Source organism: Periplaneta americana, chromosome 15 (genome assembly GCF_040183065.1).
Source record: "Periplaneta americana isolate PAMFEO1 chromosome 15, P.americana_PAMFEO1_priV1, whole genome shotgun sequence".
NCBI lineage: Eukaryota > Metazoa > Arthropoda > Insecta > Blattodea > Blattidae > Periplaneta > Periplaneta americana.
Window position 1 is genome coordinate 908,036 of NC_091131.1, and position 17,558 is coordinate 925,593.

The 17,558-nt window shown below is 36.7% G+C and overlaps 1 protein-coding gene across 3 annotated transcripts in view; it reads left to right on the forward strand.

Annotated features, from left to right (window-relative positions):
* Nucleotides 1-521: 521 nt before the first annotated feature.
* Nucleotides 522-17,558, forward strand: part of LOC138715788 (transcription elongation regulator 1) — a 78,044-nt gene continuing 61,007 nt past the window's right edge. Inside the window, exons 1-3 of one of the 3 annotated variants that reach the window (XM_069848859.1) lie at nt 522-646; nt 724-884; nt 14,747-15,002. In XM_069848859.1, the coding sequence (XP_069704960.1) occupies nt 751-884; nt 14,747-15,002 (390 nt within the window). In that variant the 5' untranslated portion in view covers nt 522-646; nt 724-750. Of the gene's footprint in view, nt 885-14,746; nt 15,003-17,558 lie in introns of all 3 variants that reach the window. The other 2 variants (XM_069848860.1, XM_069848861.1) reach the window with 2 other exon arrangements.

Consider the following 17,558-nt stretch of genomic DNA (forward strand, 5'->3'; position numbering starts at 1 on the left):
TGTCCAGTCTTGTTGCAATTGTAGCATGACCCACCGAAGCCATTTGACGATTCCGGACAGTCCCGTGCAATGTGGCCAGTCTTGTTACAATTGTAGCAGGATGGTCCATCGGCATTCTGCTGGCAATCTCTGGAGATGTGGCCGACACCATTACAACGGTAACACCTGTCTTGTTCTTCTCTGCATTCACGGGCGAAGTGCCCAAATCCGTTGCATTTGTAGCACTTACTGTCCCCTCGCCCGCCGCCACCTCCACGACCAAAGCTTCCACCGCCTTGTGGGCATTCTCGAGCAAAGTGTCCTGAGCGATTGCACTTGTAACACACACTTGAACTCATAGTCAATACAAATTCGTCTGCAGAAAACCGATATAGACCTGCCTGCTCTCTACCACGTGGGAAAGTGAATGAGTGGCAGTGCTTCCTGCTAGTTCCGCTCAGAAGGACTGCCACAGAGTTTCACTTTCTGCCTGTACATGGTAGATAGAAAATGCACATGTTCAAAGTTACAAAGTAGTTCATCGGGCAGTATTGGTATCAAGTACTATTTGCAAGCGAATGTCGGTGATTTTATACATTTCACGAATAACACTATACAGAAAGTATTTCTGTCCTAATTTAACCATAGGAGAATAAATATATTGCAGGTTGTATATTATGACTGTTTGTACATATGTAAAATATATATATTGTAAGTCTTTAGTGTAAGAATATTCTACAACAGGGTCTGCCGCTACATCTAGTGTTTAAAATGGCGGAAGAATGCGAGAAAGAACAGTCGCCTCCAGATAATTATGATGAAGACAAGGATGAGGAAGAGCCATCAGATGAAGATGAAGAAGACTATCGGCCTGTACCAAAATCAAGAGGAAGAGGAAATTACAGGTAAAATTTAATTTGCACCTGAAACCAATGAATAAAATATAAATGTATCGCTAAGTTAATTGTACCATGCATTTTGTATAGCTTTATCAATAATAATTGTACCGGGTAAAGTAGAAATAGTACATCATCTCATCATTGACATTTTCGACTTATGTTACTAAGGTCCGTTCCGATTTAGTTTCAGATGTTATAGGTAGGTTATTTCGATTCTTTTGATGAACCGGAGAAACAAGCGAAGAGGCACAAAAACGAAGAGAAGTACCTGTTCACTAATTTAGCCCTATTGACGTACACTGTGTTCTGTGACACGGCTTCCTACTTCTTAATAATGATAATAATAATAATAGTAATAAAAGCGCACAATGTGCATAGATGTTCAGCTATTCCTCTGTACAGAACTTTGTCAGAGAGTTGCCACTGTTTTCACACTTCAACACATGGCATCTTTCGCAAAACCTGCTACAGAGTTCACAAACACAGTCTGGACCAGGGTTGTGGAACGCCTTCGTCTTGCATAGTCTGTGTTGAAAGCCGTGCACTGCTAGTAGGGTCGCCAGGTGGCGCAGTTCGTAGTTGGCCTGCTTCCTGTCATCTGTCATGGCGTCCATGCTGTAGAAGTCTATCCAGATTTCCTCCTTCTTCAGCTGCAGTTCACTCAGGACTTTGTCTTAGCTTGGTGAGGAAGGCAGAGACATCTTCAGCCGGAGCTCCTCTATGAGAAACGGTTCCTTGGCTAGCTCATATACTGTGCGTGATGGCGCGTATGTGGAAAGTCCTGCGGCTTATTTGAGGTAGACTGCTTTCACTTCCAGTTTCCTCATGATGTTTGCTTCTAGATGTTCTCAAGGCCTATGTAGCTATGGGGAGGATTTTTATGTGAAACAGTCTTACTGCTGCTGCCATGGATATCTTACATATGTCTTTGATGTCATGTACTGCTTTGATTGCCATTGTGGTCCTGTCCGTGATGTGTTGACTGAAGGAATTTCCCTTGGTTTTAGCGTGACTCCCAGATGTTGAAAACTATTGACTTTAGTCAGTATCCTGTTCCTGAGTACTATCTTGCCCTTTGCAGCTGGTCTGCCTCCCTCCAGAAGGTCATGTGGACGGTTTTTTCCTCATTCAACCTCAAGTCATTTTCTTCCGCCCATGTAGCTAGCCTGTTGAAGTTGTCTTGCAGTGCTTCACGTGAGGGTGCAGTCAGGGCCATGTCGTCAGCATATATAATCCAGCACCATCCTGTAGTATATGCGTCACATCTGTTGTGACAGTCGAGAAGAGGAGTGGACTCAGAGGGTCACCTTGTAATACCCCAGTCATCTGAGTTATTGGCGCTGATTTGGATACACCGTCCTGGATGCAGATCTCATTTTGTGCTGGAATATCCCTAATTATGGCTGCGATGTAGTGATCCTCCCCGATGAGTCTTTCTACCTTTGTCTTGAGTATTTGCTTGTTCACTGTATCGAAAGCCTTGGAAAAGTCGATAAAGATTACATGCAGCTTTCCTCCTATAACTCTGAATGCTTCTTCTATGTCTTGCCTGCAGCGTGGAACGGCCCCTCCTAAATCCGAACTCTTGCTCAGGAATGTGGTGGTCCATGAGTTTGGTCAGTCGTTCTGTTATGATCTTGGACATAATTTTGAATACTGTACATTCTAGGGCGATGCCCCTATAAGCATTGGGGTCCCCTATGTTGCCTTTTCCTTTATACATTATCTTGATGTCTGATCTTCGCCAAACTTATGGTATTCTCCCTCTCTTGAGACATTCATTTATTAGATATGTCCAGCTCTCTTTCAGGACTGGCTACTTCCTACTTCTTAAAGGCCTGGTTTCTTTTATTCCAAATGGGGTTCGATTCCTGGCAGACCTGTCTACCAAAAAACATGCATGCAAGGCATACGATGATCCTGAACAAACCAAACTTAATGTTTATTTATTTGATCCACCCAGCAATATAATTACATAGTGGTACTGTAATATAGGCCTATATAATAGAATTGGGATACATTTCAGAACACGGATTCTGTCCTTTCCCTATTAGTTCAAAATTCCAATCTTGTGCACACAAAATAAATTATTGGCACTGACAAGTCCCTTTTCGTAAGCTTGATGATGCGCATTCGACAAACGCAGAGAAATCTGCTCTTTTTAGTATTTTAAGATGGCCTATAATTGTCAGTGAAGACTCCTTATACTAAAATTTTCCACAACTTACTGTAAATTCTCCAGATCGACATTTGTTGTAAACAAACTGCTTGCGGTTCAATAGGTAACTTAACTTGTAAATAGATTTATAAGAGAATTACTAATCCCATATTTGGCAAGCTTCTTGGTGATCAACAGTTTCAAATGCTTGTTTGAAGTCTGTGTAGGTTACATTACTAGATTACCTACTGTTTGTCCATATTTTCAGTGACATAATCATAAAATACTAAATTGGATGAAGTCGATCTACCAGTAATAAAACCATGTTGCTTGTTATCAATCATATTTTTTACTGAGAAATGTATTTATATATAATATTAAAAGCTCGACTTAATATCATAATAAAAAACATGCTTTCAGAAAGTCAAAATGGATTTAGGAAAGGAAGATCTTGTGCCGATTGTATATTCACCATAAACCAAACAATAGGGAACATAGAGAACATAATCTACCAATGTACAAGATTTTTGTAATTTATGAGAAAGCATTTTACAGTGTCTGCAGAAACAAATTATGGATCATAATGAAACAAAAAGGTATTGCACAACATTTAATGTCAGCAATTAAAAGCTTATACATTCAGAATAAATTGTAATTGGAACGACATCAATGAAAAGAAAGAATACAGCAGCAACAATAAATAAAGGAGTAAGACAGAGGTGTCCACTTTCACCGTCACTTCAATGTTTATATTGACAAACTCATAATTGAATGGCAGATGGATTTAAATAAACATTTCAGAATTTAAAAAAGTATATTCTTAAATACATTGCTTTTTGCAAACGACCAAGTTTTAATATCCAGTTCTGAAAACGGGGCACAGAGGGCTCTATTCCAATTAAATAATATAAGTAAATGTTTTAGCTTAAATATATCAGTTAACAAAACAAAACTTTTAGCATTTAGAGGAGCATATATGTTAAGAGCCAAAATTGTCTTGGAAGGAAAAATTATTGAACATATAAATTGTTTCAATTACCTTGGGTTCAACATTTCCTATATGAAGAATGAAGATATTCAAAACAATATTAATAAATTCAGCTATGTATGCAGTATCATTAATAGATCCCAAAAATATATTAGAAAAGAAACGAAAATTAAATTTTATAAAGTAATGGCAGTGCCAGTGTTGCTTTATGGGTCTGAATTTTGGATTGTGGCTAAGAAAGAAGAATAGAAGTAGCAGAGATGAAATTTCTGATATCTGTTGCGGATTATACCTTACTGGATAGGAAAAGAGGTGAGGAACCTAGACAGAATAAAACAACATAGAAATGATTGGAGACAACATATACAAAGAATGGAAGCAGATTGCATACCAAAACTGATGATAAACTATAACCCAATAGGTAGAAGAAATGTTGATAGACCGAAAAAAAGATGGGCTCAACAGTGTAAAAAAAATGAGACCGGAACGAGCCTTATAAGGCTTAATCCATGATGCTGCTGCTGATGATGATACAGGTACAGTGTAACAGGTTTAAAAAGTTTTGAGAAGGTTGACATTACTGATTTAGGCCTATAATTGGGGCTGGGTGGACTAACAGCATCAAGGACGTTAAGATGTTAGTCTGGCAATTGTGTTTTCTGAATCTCTGCACTGTACTTTGTTGTACCACAGTGTTTTGTTTCTGTAGTGCGTTCCTAGAAACAAGTAAACATACTCGCTACGTAAGCGATTAGTCCGTAGCACAACTAACAATCACGATGGGAGTTATGCTGTGTAACGTGGTTGTGACTGACTTGTTCACTCTTCACAATATTAAGTATTAACATGGAGGGCAATAATTATTCTGAAAATAATGTTGTTCCAACAGCAGGAATGACAAGAAAAGCAAACAAAGCAAATTGGAAAAAAGAGATTGCTAAGAAGAAATGAAGTTCAAGTGAGAATTATGTTTAAAGGAGTAGTGAAGTGGTCCCTGCTAGACAATTTGTTGTTATTAATGCAAATCTAAATGTGTTGGGAAATGCAGTCGTTTCGACCAAAAGACACTTTTCAATTGGCTCTGGATCACTGGGGATAAACATGCGGTGTTTGCAGACTCGTACGGAGGCCAAAATAAAAATATGACAGTTGGGCCTATAAAATTTTGTGCCTGGCTGTGAAAATCTTTGAGCCTGAACATCAAACATATTTTCCCCGTTCTAGGACACTCATATAATCAAAATGACAGAAATTTCGGTTTATATGATCAGGTTCTAAAAAGGGTTCAAACTATTGAACATCTTGATCAATACCTTCAAGTTATGACTGAATGCTGCATTTTCTGCAACCATGTCATCGAATATTATTGAAAATTGGTCAGACTTAAGTTCGTTGTTTCTGTTGCAAAACAGCCATTCCATGCTAAACTGAGCCTGTACATTATTTTTTAAAGTTTAGTATTTCTTTCTGGGGATAATAATAATAATAATAATCCCTTATTATTTATATTTTACGGTAGAAATAAGTTCAAAACTTAGTTTACTGTGTGTGTGTTTATTTTATGAACAAATGTGAAGTGTGTACATGCTGAACTTCAGTGTGGAAAATGGTCATCAATCAGCTGCTCTGCTGTCATCTTGTCTACAGCAGTAGTTTTCTTTCTCATTTTAGGAATTCATTGTAAAAGCAGGTGAGAAAGATAATGAGTTTTAAATACATTAATGGTAACAGTTGCGTGTGTCACACCCGTCTCAAAAATTACTCCGAAGTTTATTTTATTTGTCAATAATAAACTGTAAAAGAAAAAAGTTGGCAGAAGTAAGGTTGAGTCATTAGTCAGTAGTATATAATTAAGCTCTGTTAATGTCTGTCACACCCTGCAGAGTATAACTGAGCTTATTAAACTTTACTTACTATTACTTTTGGAAAAGTGAATTAAATTAAATTAAGTTGAATTTTGTAAGAGACGTCTGTGGTTGTATGTGTTCTTGTCATATAGGCTCAGTCTTACAAATAAGGATAGTTCTTGCGACATTTCAAATGCTTTCCTTCTTATATGAATGCAGAAAAGAGAGAAAAGTGGAGAACATCAAAACAGAATTGGAGAAAGAAACTAAATGAAACTGAAGAAGCCAAAAAGTGTACTTGTTGAAGAAAAGGGAGAGAGATAGGAAGAGGTGAGCAAATTAAAAGAAATGATTATCTGCAGACAGGAACAAACTGAAGGCCGAAGGACGTAAGGATGCTGAAAGATAGAAGAGAGCAGCAGGCAAAGACTGGAAATGCAACTCCTGAGCTTGGTTCTTACAAGTGTGTGCAGGCACTTGGTTTGTAAGGCAGTTAAGAGTGAAGAAAGTGCTTCCTACCAAGCCCGAGTAAAACAACAGGCAGTTATTGAAAAACTTCTGGAAGCAAATTAGATGTTCCAAGTACAGTGTTCAAGAAAAGGAAGAAATCTTGGAACAAGGTTCAAACAGTTGAAGAAGATGGTGAAGTTAAAATTATGTGCTTGAGAGTGTGTGACAGGAAAACACATTTTCAGAATAGATGAAAATGATTTGTCTTATGCTTCATATGAACAACTGATACGTAGTCTTCCAGAACCAACTATAAAAGTTACAGGAAACAAGACTCTCTGATGTATTTTCTAGAAATACTGATGTTTTTTAACAATCTTATAACTAAGTACTACTTTAGTTGATTTCTATGTTTATGTTTGTTGTAATGTTGTTAAAATATTTTATTACAATTACTACTATTTAATTTAGTGCTCTCTAAGATCATAGGGACCATTTTTAGTTTCAAATTTCAATTATTTTGATATACAACAAATATAACTTCACAGTGCCACACCCGTCCTGTGCATAATTATTTATAAAATGTTATGATATAGGTATAAATGTGCAACTATTACAGGAAACATTTATGACATTAAATAACTTTCAGTACAAAAATTTTCAAGATATTTGTTTTAAGTTCACAGAATTTTCTTGTTTTCATTAGAGGTGTTCACTGCAAGTGCATATTGTAGTCACATTTACGATGCTGCTATTTTAAGTATAGTTAGAATTCTGCGACAATAATTGCACAGCGGGTGCAAGGTTTAATGTACTACACTGTGATCCAGGCATGAGAGTTGTAGCATGCACTACAAAAAATCGGGGGTCAGTAAACTAGTTGAATTGTTATGCAAATGTCACACCCGTCCGCATGGAATGGCTGAAAAGGGATGGTATTGGTATACAGAAATGCGTGATTTTACAGTTCTCCCCAGACAGTTTCTCAGCTTCTCAGCCATATAATGGTGAATTCCAAACTTACAATCTGATAAAGAAGAAACGTGATTCCATTTGAGAGAAATGTAAGTTACATCTTGTAAAACCCGTCCCACCTGGATTGAAGAAAGAGAAGATTGCAGATATCAAATCTCTATTGAAGTTCATTTCAATTGAAAATGCAAAGCGGCTTCAAAACATTTTGAACAATTACGATTGCAGCATGCTTCATGAAGATTCTAGTCAATAAGTGATACATACATATTAATGATACAGAAAAGAGTTTTTTTTTGTTTCAAAGTAAGGGCAAAACTCTATTACTACCTCACATACTGGTACCTTTAAAGCTGCTTCAAATAATGGCTTATATGTGCAGTATGTGTTAATAATATTTAATTTCAGGAATATTTAACTTTCATTTTGTAAATTTTATTTCACGTGGACTAAAAAAACTAATGCAGATGTCCACGTCCATGTTGAAGTTCATGTTAAGCAAAAATTCCTTAAATTGAAGATAATGTTTACTTTCATTTCATATTGCAGTGTGTTTTCTATATACTTATATTATAAATTTACAAAACAATGTAAAATAAAGAACATTATTACTATTTTGTATCCCTAGATATTATTATTTTGCATAAGAACATTAGGCTTACATATAAGTGTATGTTGTTGTGGTATTGTTTTCTAATGACAGGCATTTGACAACAAAGTCATTTGGCCTCTTGCACTCCAATATTTTTCAAAGATATTATCATGGTCAGCCACTGAAGCACAGATTTTGAGGTGTTCCGAATCCATTTCTTGGTTTGAGTTGCGCAATGGACAGTTAGGGGACTGATATATTCCAATTCTATGCAGGTGTTTGGCCAAACAATCATGGCCTGTTGCCAATCTAAATGCAGCTACAGATGATTTTCGTGGTAAATCGGGATTTAACTGTGGATTATGATACAGAGAATTCCATTTTTTCCCTTGAGATTGTGTTATCAAATTTTGTTTGTTGAAGTCTAAGTATGTAGATTTAATAAATCTCTTCACAGAGTAATACGTAGATTTAGTAACAGGTCTGTAAGTAGCAGTGCTGCCCTTCTTTGCTAGTGCATCCGCATTCTCGTTTCCCAGGATTCCACAATGGGATGGTATCCATTGGAATACAATTCTTTTATTAAGTGATATTAATTGAGAGAGCATTTTAGTTATTTCTGCTGTTTGAGATGTTTAGAGACTATTGATAGAATAGCTGCTTTGGAGTCTGACAATATAACTGCATTCTTAAATTTATTGATGTGGCATAGAAGATTCCTGAGACTTTCACTTATTGCAATGATATCTCCATCAAAACTTGTTGTTCCATATCCAAGAGATCTATAAAGTGAGAAGAGACAGCCTGTAACACCTGCACCTGCACCTTGTTCCCTGGAGATCAAGGATCCGTCGGTGTATAAATGAAGTCAGTTTTGTGGAGAGTACCTAATATTAATTGTCTCTAAAGACAATTGTTTCATTATTTCAGTGTTTACTTCTGATTTCAGTATTTCTTCTGTTAAATTTAGATTATACTCTATATTTAATAGAGTTAAAGGGTTTGGTTTAATTTGTAAGTTTTCTTTTAAATTTGGGATATTGATTTTCAGTTTTAATTCTTGAACCATGGATATGAAACTTTTTTGAGTTTTCAATTTATAGAGAGGACTGTATGAATGCCAATTGTTTCCTGGTAATCTGATATATCAGTTTATGATCTATGGACTAACGACTTAAGATAAAAATTATTAATTAATTTTTGGTTCTATTACATCTCAGTATAAATGAGTAATTCTGTAGTTTATCAAACACAGCAGTGCTAACTCTTAAGCTAAATTAAAAAACTATTACATTCCATTGGATGCAAGAAATCGATAATGTCAAAGTTTCAATTCTTGTTTACTCAAACCTACAGTTTTGAAGTTGTCATTAGTCCACCCAACCCCTCAATTATTAACGAATTCTTTATCTTCATTCTTATGAATTGGACAAACTTTGGTTATTTTCCATTTATCAGGAAAAATCCGTCTTGAGAGATAGGTTGTAAATATGCAATAAAGGTTTTATAAGACTTTCTTTACACCCCTTTAAAATATATGGTGAGATTTCATCTGGTCCTACAAGCTGCTAATGGTCATGAGAAATGGAGGTAGAAATTCGAAGTGTGAACTTCAAAGACATCAATATATGAACGTATTTGCTGATTTATCAGTTTTCATGGACAAAAATGCGACAGTGGGCAAAGTGCAAGTCACCAGCATTCATAAGGCGATCAAAATAGACCTATGCAGTGCACTGTGAGCATCTGATATAGAAAGAACTTCCACAAATGTCGCAAAAGTTAACTCCTGGTATGTGAAAAGCATGCTGGTTTGGCACTTAAAGTCATTCAGTGGGATCATTAATGTATCCTGAATGTATGATTGTAGAGAAATGAATGCAGTGACAGTGGTATCTCTGTCATGAAGTTTTGAATGAAAATGGTCGTCCTCGATTGCATAATCTCCAATATGTTTTGTATTTAGTTATATATAATAAAAGTAATATAATACAGTTATATGAACACTTTTTAGTGTTTAGTGTTCATATAACTGTATTATATTACTTTTATTATATATAACTATCTTACTCATGAACACTGTTGCATTTGACCTAACTTATGTAATTTAATCATGTTTTGTATTGTCTGAAAAAGAATATGTCCAACGGTTGAATCATACCGGTAGTTCCTTTTGTAATTTGTCGGACTTCCACTGACTTCCCAGAACTGCCGTTGTTCACACTTGTTCTTGAACTAATGCATCAGTTTCTGGTAAAATGGGATTACAACAGCTGCGGAAATGGTACCTTAATTGCTGTTGGCCAAATACAGGTAGCAGGAATTTACTTAAGGTGGATAGCTGCACATCATTTAACAATGAACAAGTGCGAATAACAACAGCTCTGGCTGGGAAGCCAGTGGAAGTCCGACAAATTACAAAAGGAACTACCAGTATGATTCAACCGCTGGACATATTGATTTTCGGACATTACAAAACATATTGAAGTACTATATCGGATTATGCAATCAAGGATGACCATTTTCATTCAAAACTTCATGAGTTCATGACAGAGACACCATTGTCACTCTGCATTCATTTCTCTACTGTCAATTTCAGTCACCGCAATTCAAAGTCGTGGTTCGATATGCATTTTACAAATCAGGTTACAATAATGATCATAGCGATCCTAGTAGCTAGCTACTGGCAAGTTCAACTGTCAATGGATGCATATTCCCTATGTAATGAGCTTTGTGACTGTATATACTGGACTGTGAAGCACTAAAAGTTGTTGTATTGAAGTGAGAAATGTATTTGAAGCCAACTGTGGTAGGTCTACTATATTAAAACCTGGGGCCTATTTCACAAATGTACAAGTTTACAGGAAGCAGATCATATGAAATTCTAAGGCCTACTCCCACTTTGCAGAATCGAATCAAACAGAATTTCTCTTTACAGTGTATTTAAATGGAAATGCGTCGAATCGAACCAGACAGAATATAATTAAATAGAATTCATGAGCAAGAATATTTATTCCACTCTCAGAACAGAACTTCTTTTTCAGGTATGATCTATGTTCTTGCGAAACCTTAGTGAAGAAACAAATGAACCATATCCATTTTTGGTGGTGTAATTAATTTATCGAAAGTTATTGCTGGTGTGGTAAGCATTCAACATCTTGCAACTGAACAGACTTACTTACTTACAAATGGCTTTTAAGGAACCCGAAGGTTCATTGCCGCCCTCACATAAGCCCGCCAGCGGTCCCTATCCTGAGCAAGATTAATCCAGTCTCTATCATCATACCCCACCTCCCTCAAATCCATTTTAATATTATCCTCCCATCTACGTCTCGGCCTCCCTAAAGGTCTTTTTCCCTCCGGTCTCCCAACTAACACTCTATATGCATTTCTGGATTCGCCCATACGTGCTACATGCCCTGCCCATCTCAAACGTCTGGATTTAATGTTCCTAATTATGTCAGGTGAAGAATACAATGCGTGCAGTTCTGTGTTGTGTAACTTTCTCCATTCTCCTGTAACTTCATCCCGCTTAGCCCCAAATATTTTCCTAAGCACCTTATTCTCAAACACCCTGAACCTATGTTCCTCTCTCAGAGTGAGAGTCCAAGTTTCACAACCATACAGAAGAACCGGTAATATAACTGTTTTATAAATTCTAACTTTCAGATTTTTGGACAGCAGACTGGATGATAAGAGCTTCTCAACCGAATAATAACATGCATTTCCCATATTTATTCTGCGTTTAATTTCCTCCCGAGTGTCATTTATATTTGTTACTGTTGCTCCAAGATATTTTAATTTTTCCACCTCTTCGAAGGATAAATCTCCAATTTTTATATTTCCATTTCGTACAATATTCTTGTCACGAGACATAATCATATACTTTGTCTTTTTGGGATTTACTTCCAAACCGATCGCTCTACTTGCTTCAAATAAAATTTCCGTGTTTTCCCTAATCGTTTGTGTATTTTCTCCTAATATATTCACGTCATCCGCATAGACAAGAAGCTGATGTAACCCGTTCAATTCCAAACCCTGCCTGTTATCCTGAACTTTCCTAATGGCATATTCTAGCGCGAAGTTAAAAAGTAAAGGTGATAGTGCATCTCCCTGCTTTAGCCCGCAGTGAATTGGAAAAGCATCAGATAGAAACTGACCTATACGGACTCTGCTGTATGTTTCACTGAGACACATTTTAATTAATCGAACTAGTTTCTTGGGAATACCAAATTCAATAAGAATATCATATAATACTTCCCTCTTAACCGAGTCATATGCCTTTTTGAAATCTATGAATAACTGATGTACTGTACCCTTATACTCCCATTTTTTCTCCATTATCTGTCGAATACAAAAAATCTGATCAATAGTCGATCTATTACGCCGAAAACCGCACTGATGATCCCCAATAATTTCATCTACGTACGGAGTTAATCTTCTCAAAAGAATATTGGACAAAATTTTGTACGACGTCAACAAAAGTGATATTCCTCGAAAGTTACCACAGTTGGTTTTGTCCCCCTTTTTAAAAATAGGTACAATTATGGACTCCTTCCATTGTAACTGAACAGAAAGAAACATTATTGACACAATCCTCCTCTTGAGCTCAAAAAATGTGATTTTTCCAGTTAACAATGTTGCACATTAATTGCAGCAAATATACTACAGAATTTACTTAGCAGTCGCATATTCTGAATTTCCTAGATAAATATTGCAATTGTGCCATTCCAAATCTCATCTGTGACATTATACAATCCCACAAAATTGCTATCAGCCACATGGGAAGAGAACACTGGATCATTCATGAAAATGAAGGCATGAAAATTGCTTCTTAAGGGCGTAACAGGCCATGTGGAAGAAGATGATGCTGATGATTATTATGATGTCATCCCAAATGAATCAATTTTGAGAAAAAATTATCTAGAGGACTGTTACTGTTGAACAATTAAAGAAATGCAATATAATTTGAAAGCTTGTCTCATATGGGTGTGATAGATAAACTACAAATGCTGTTGCTGCCACATGGTGAATTTTCTCATTTGCAAACTAAGTGAAGACAAGCTGGAAATACCTTTTTTGATCGCTTATAAGGTCTTATAGAAAACTAACCATTCCACCATTGCTTGCTTTCAGGGTATTATGGCAAAGAGGAGGTAATGAACATACATTTCTGGTTCTGCAATCTACATGTTGCAATCTGCTTCATTTCTGAAAACATCTCGATTTAATTAATATTTCTTGTATTCTGCACTTGAACATTAAATCCAGGCATTTGAGATGGGCAGGGCATGTAGCACGTATGGGCGAATCCAAAAAATGCATATAGAGTGTTAGTTGGGAGGCCAGAAGGAAAAGTACCTTTGGGGAGGCCGAGACATAGATGGGAAGATAATATTAAAATGGATTTGAGGAAGGTGGGATATGATGGTAGAGACTATATTAATCTTACTCAGAATAGGACCAATGGTGGGCTTACGTGAGGGTGGCAATGAACCTCCGGGTTCCTCAAAAGCCAGTAAGTAAGTATTCTGCACTTGCTTCATAGGATAGCAGAAGTAGTATGGGAACGGTTTTCTGAAATGACTAGTACCAAGAAAGTGTTTATAAAAGCCCCTGTCCCAGTTAATGCTTACTGGAACCAATTCTTACCTGTTAAAATTACATGAATTATGACTGATTTGAGTGCAGTTATAGAAGTTGTTTTCAGCCTAAATCCAAGTGATGCTTTGTCAATTTAATATTAACAAAACATTTCAGAAGTGAAACATTGCAGAGGGATAAATTTAGTAAAGGTGCATTTCAAACAATACAAAAACTACGGTAGAAACATGATTGTGTAGGAGTTCTACAGAAAGTGCAAAGTAAACTTCTTTGTGCCCTGGCTCTGATAGTGTAGTACTTTCAGAGGAAGTTCCTCCAAAGCCGTTTAGTGCTTACACGTCTCTAGATGTTGAGAGTTCCTTCTCTGGATACAAACTCATACTAATTGATAAACATCGTGAATTTAGTCCTGAACATTTGGAGAAAATTATTATTGTTTACTGCAAATCAAATTACTTATTTAAGAGAGAACATACTATTGGCAGACCTTACAAGAGATGGACAGAAAACAAGACCGTAACAGGCCACTCGGTCTAATACTTGTCAGTATGATGATGATGATGATGATGATGATAAAGTGAGAACATACTGTGTGAGTAAATGTAGAAATTATATTTTTAACATTCATAATCCACATTTAATTCCCGATGTACCACACAAATCCATTTGTAGCTGCATTTAGATTGGCAACAGGCCATGACTGTTTGGCCAAACACCTGCATAGAATTGGAATATATCAGTCCCCTAACTGCCCATTGTGCAACTCAAACCAAGAAATGGATTCGGAACATCTCAAAATCTGTGCTTCAGTGGCTGACTATGACAATGTCTTTGAAAAATATTGGCGTGCAAGAGGTCAAATGACTTTATTTGTCAAACGCCTGGCATTAAAAAACAACAACATATTTTTAACACGTTTATGCAGTTCAAAAATTATTGTCAACATAAATGCATGCATATTTTGACAATATAAATCCGATTTCTAGGCAGCAGGTGAAGCAGAGATTGATGTAGACTACAACGTGCTAAAACTATGATAACTGATATGACCCTGCATTTAGGATAACGTGACTCTAAATGTGGCTTCTTCAACACAGAACCATTAATCTGTTAGCTATGTAAATTTCCATTGTTTCACACGAGAGGTAATCTGCTCTTTCTCTGCTAGTGAGATCGGTATGAATGTTTTTTATTGTTATGTTCGAAATCGATAATAAAGAACTACATTCAGTCTGCATTGTGTGCTTTGTTGTGCAGGAACCGGGGCCGGGGAGCTCCCCATGATTTTGGTCCTCCAAGAGGTCCTCCACCTGGACATGGACCGCCACGTTTTCGGGGAAGAGGCTATGGTCCAAGGGGACCTCCTTTCAGAGGACCTCCCCCACCACACTTTGGTGGACCGCGTGGACCCAGATTTAGGGGGCCACCTCCTTTTGACCCAAACTGGGGACCAATGCCACCTCCGGGAATGCATCCACACCCACATATGATGGGTCCTCCCCCACCAGGAATGGTAAATCAGCATTTAAAAATAATCAGTATGAAAGAGCAGGCCTACAATAAATTAAAAAGAAAAATTGCTGATGTAACATAAATATTAACCTAAATAAAATATTAGATTTTCTAAACTTATGAACACTTCACTCGCCAGTCAAAGAAAACCTTTTCCTTCAAATAGTCTCACTTTTACAAACTTTCGTTCCATGGCATAGAAAGAGAAGTGAAGTGGTTATTGCATCCCTTGCTTAACGTTTACTGTAAGGATGTGTGCAGCTACATCTGAAGTGTGACATGTAACTGCTTGCCTGCCAGTCTGGAGTTGTGCTTGGGCACGGGTTCGATTCCTGCTCTGGCTGATTACTTGATTGGGTTTTTTCCTACTTTTCCCCAACTGTAAGTCAAATGCCAGGTTATCTATGGCGAATTCTCGGCCTCATCCCACCAGCTACCATCTCACTATCTCCAATTCCATTGACTCTAAATAGCCTACTAGTTGGTACAGTATCATTAAATACCAAGTTAAAAAATACATATAACTAGTGAGCGATGTATGCAACGGAGGAGAAAAGGAACTGGCCACCCTACTCCATTATCTCTTGACTTAGTTGCCTCATGGTGTCAGTTAAGAGGTTCAAATCTGTCTTCAGACATTATTGTGGATTACTGCAGATCGAGCTAATTTGGAAAATATTCACTTGACAATCATCAAATTCCTTCAGAACCTATCCATTGAATTTAAACAAGAGATTACAGAAATGCATAGCAAACAGTAGCATGCCATGCATGGAAGGAAAAGTGTTCGTGAAGTGAAAAAGAAGACATTTATTGCAGAAATTATATTTTAATCATAAGAACTTACAATTCTCTAATCTTTCTCTGAGCGTCTGTCCTGGTCAAGGTGGATTTGTTATTCGTATTCTTAGCTTGAGACGCTTGCACTGGCCGATTTGGATTCATTTATTTCCATTCAATGATTTTGCTTCTAAAGAGAGGAGAATTGCTTTGGTCTTCAAATATATTTAGGGGAGTTGACTGCTATCAGTTCTGTACTATACATATAAAATTTGTATTTCTTCCCTCACATAAAATTGCACTGCACGCCACTGGTAGTAAATACAGTAAAACCTCGATAAGATGCGCCTGCTTATTACGCTATCCCATGTAATACACTTTTTTGTCCGGTCCCTGAACATTTCATATATAACGCCTTTATAAAATACCCCGTTTGTTGCGCTCAAGTTCTGCATAATACGCTATTTTTGTGGAATATATTCGATGTAATTTTCAGCAATGTACTGTAACAGCAATGAAACATTTTGGCCATTGAACTTACTGGTGTCATTAACCTGAAAAGTATTGGTATTCGACCCTTTACTTGCGCATTTAAACCTTCATACTATACAATACCCCATCCTCTTGTTACGCTCTCTTATTCGACTCCTTACCTGCGTGGTTAAAGCCTACATACAGTTACAATACCTCACCCTCTTGCTAACCCTCTCTCTCAAACAACATTTCTCACTCGACTGTAATAAAATTCTGGAAATTTTTGCTGGTCAGTTTTTTGTCCTTAGTATATTGAAGTGTCTGTGAGTGTGATTACAATAAGTGTTAAATGAAAAGCACTTTCTGTGTCGGAAAAACTGAAAATCTTACGAAAGTACGATGAAAACAGTACTCTTAATCAGAAACAACTGTCTGATTCATTAGGAATCCCATCATCGACATTAAGAACGATAATAAAAAATCGCGACTCAATCACTGCAGCTGCGACGTCGAGAGGGTGTAAGTGCAAGAGAGTGAAGTGTGGTAAACATGAAGCTTGGAGAACACGCACACGGCAAACAACTATAAATGACTCTTTTCGAAATAATTAAGTACAGTACATACATACAGTATCGTAAATGTCTTTAACGTACAGTACAGTAATTACATAATGGAGTAATACTGTATTACCTTTCATGAATCATGTATTTCAATAAAGAAAAATGCTAATAGATACTGTATATAAGTCAAAATTAGTATACCCACCTAATACATGGTTTATACGGGTCTCTTGAACAGCGTCTTATCGGGGTTTTACTGTATATGCAATTTTGATCGTTCAGAAATTCTTTGTCTTCTCAGGGACAGAGTATTGCCAATAATTATAATGCATAGTTTAACTGTTTATAAATGAATGCAATTACGTTTTACATCACTTCTTGTGGACAAAATTTGCTTAACAATATCCGATCTCCCAGACATATTTTTAGAATTGATGAAATCTCTCTTTCCAGAATGGTTTTTAACTGTTTTGGCAGATTTAACTAATCCTGTGGAAGCCTAAAATTTTCGGAATTTTTAAGAAACGTATAATTTCACATACAATATTATTCCACAGGAAAAATTCCGAAATCAACTCCTTTCTGAATTATCTCTATATAAATAAACTAGCTTCACGAAACAGTATATTTCACACTTCTCGATACAGCACGAGGGAAGAGGCGACGTACACAGCTTCCAGCAATATTTGGTGGGTAAGCTTGTGTCTCCTCGAGCTGGCTTTGGAGAAAACATTCCTTTTGTT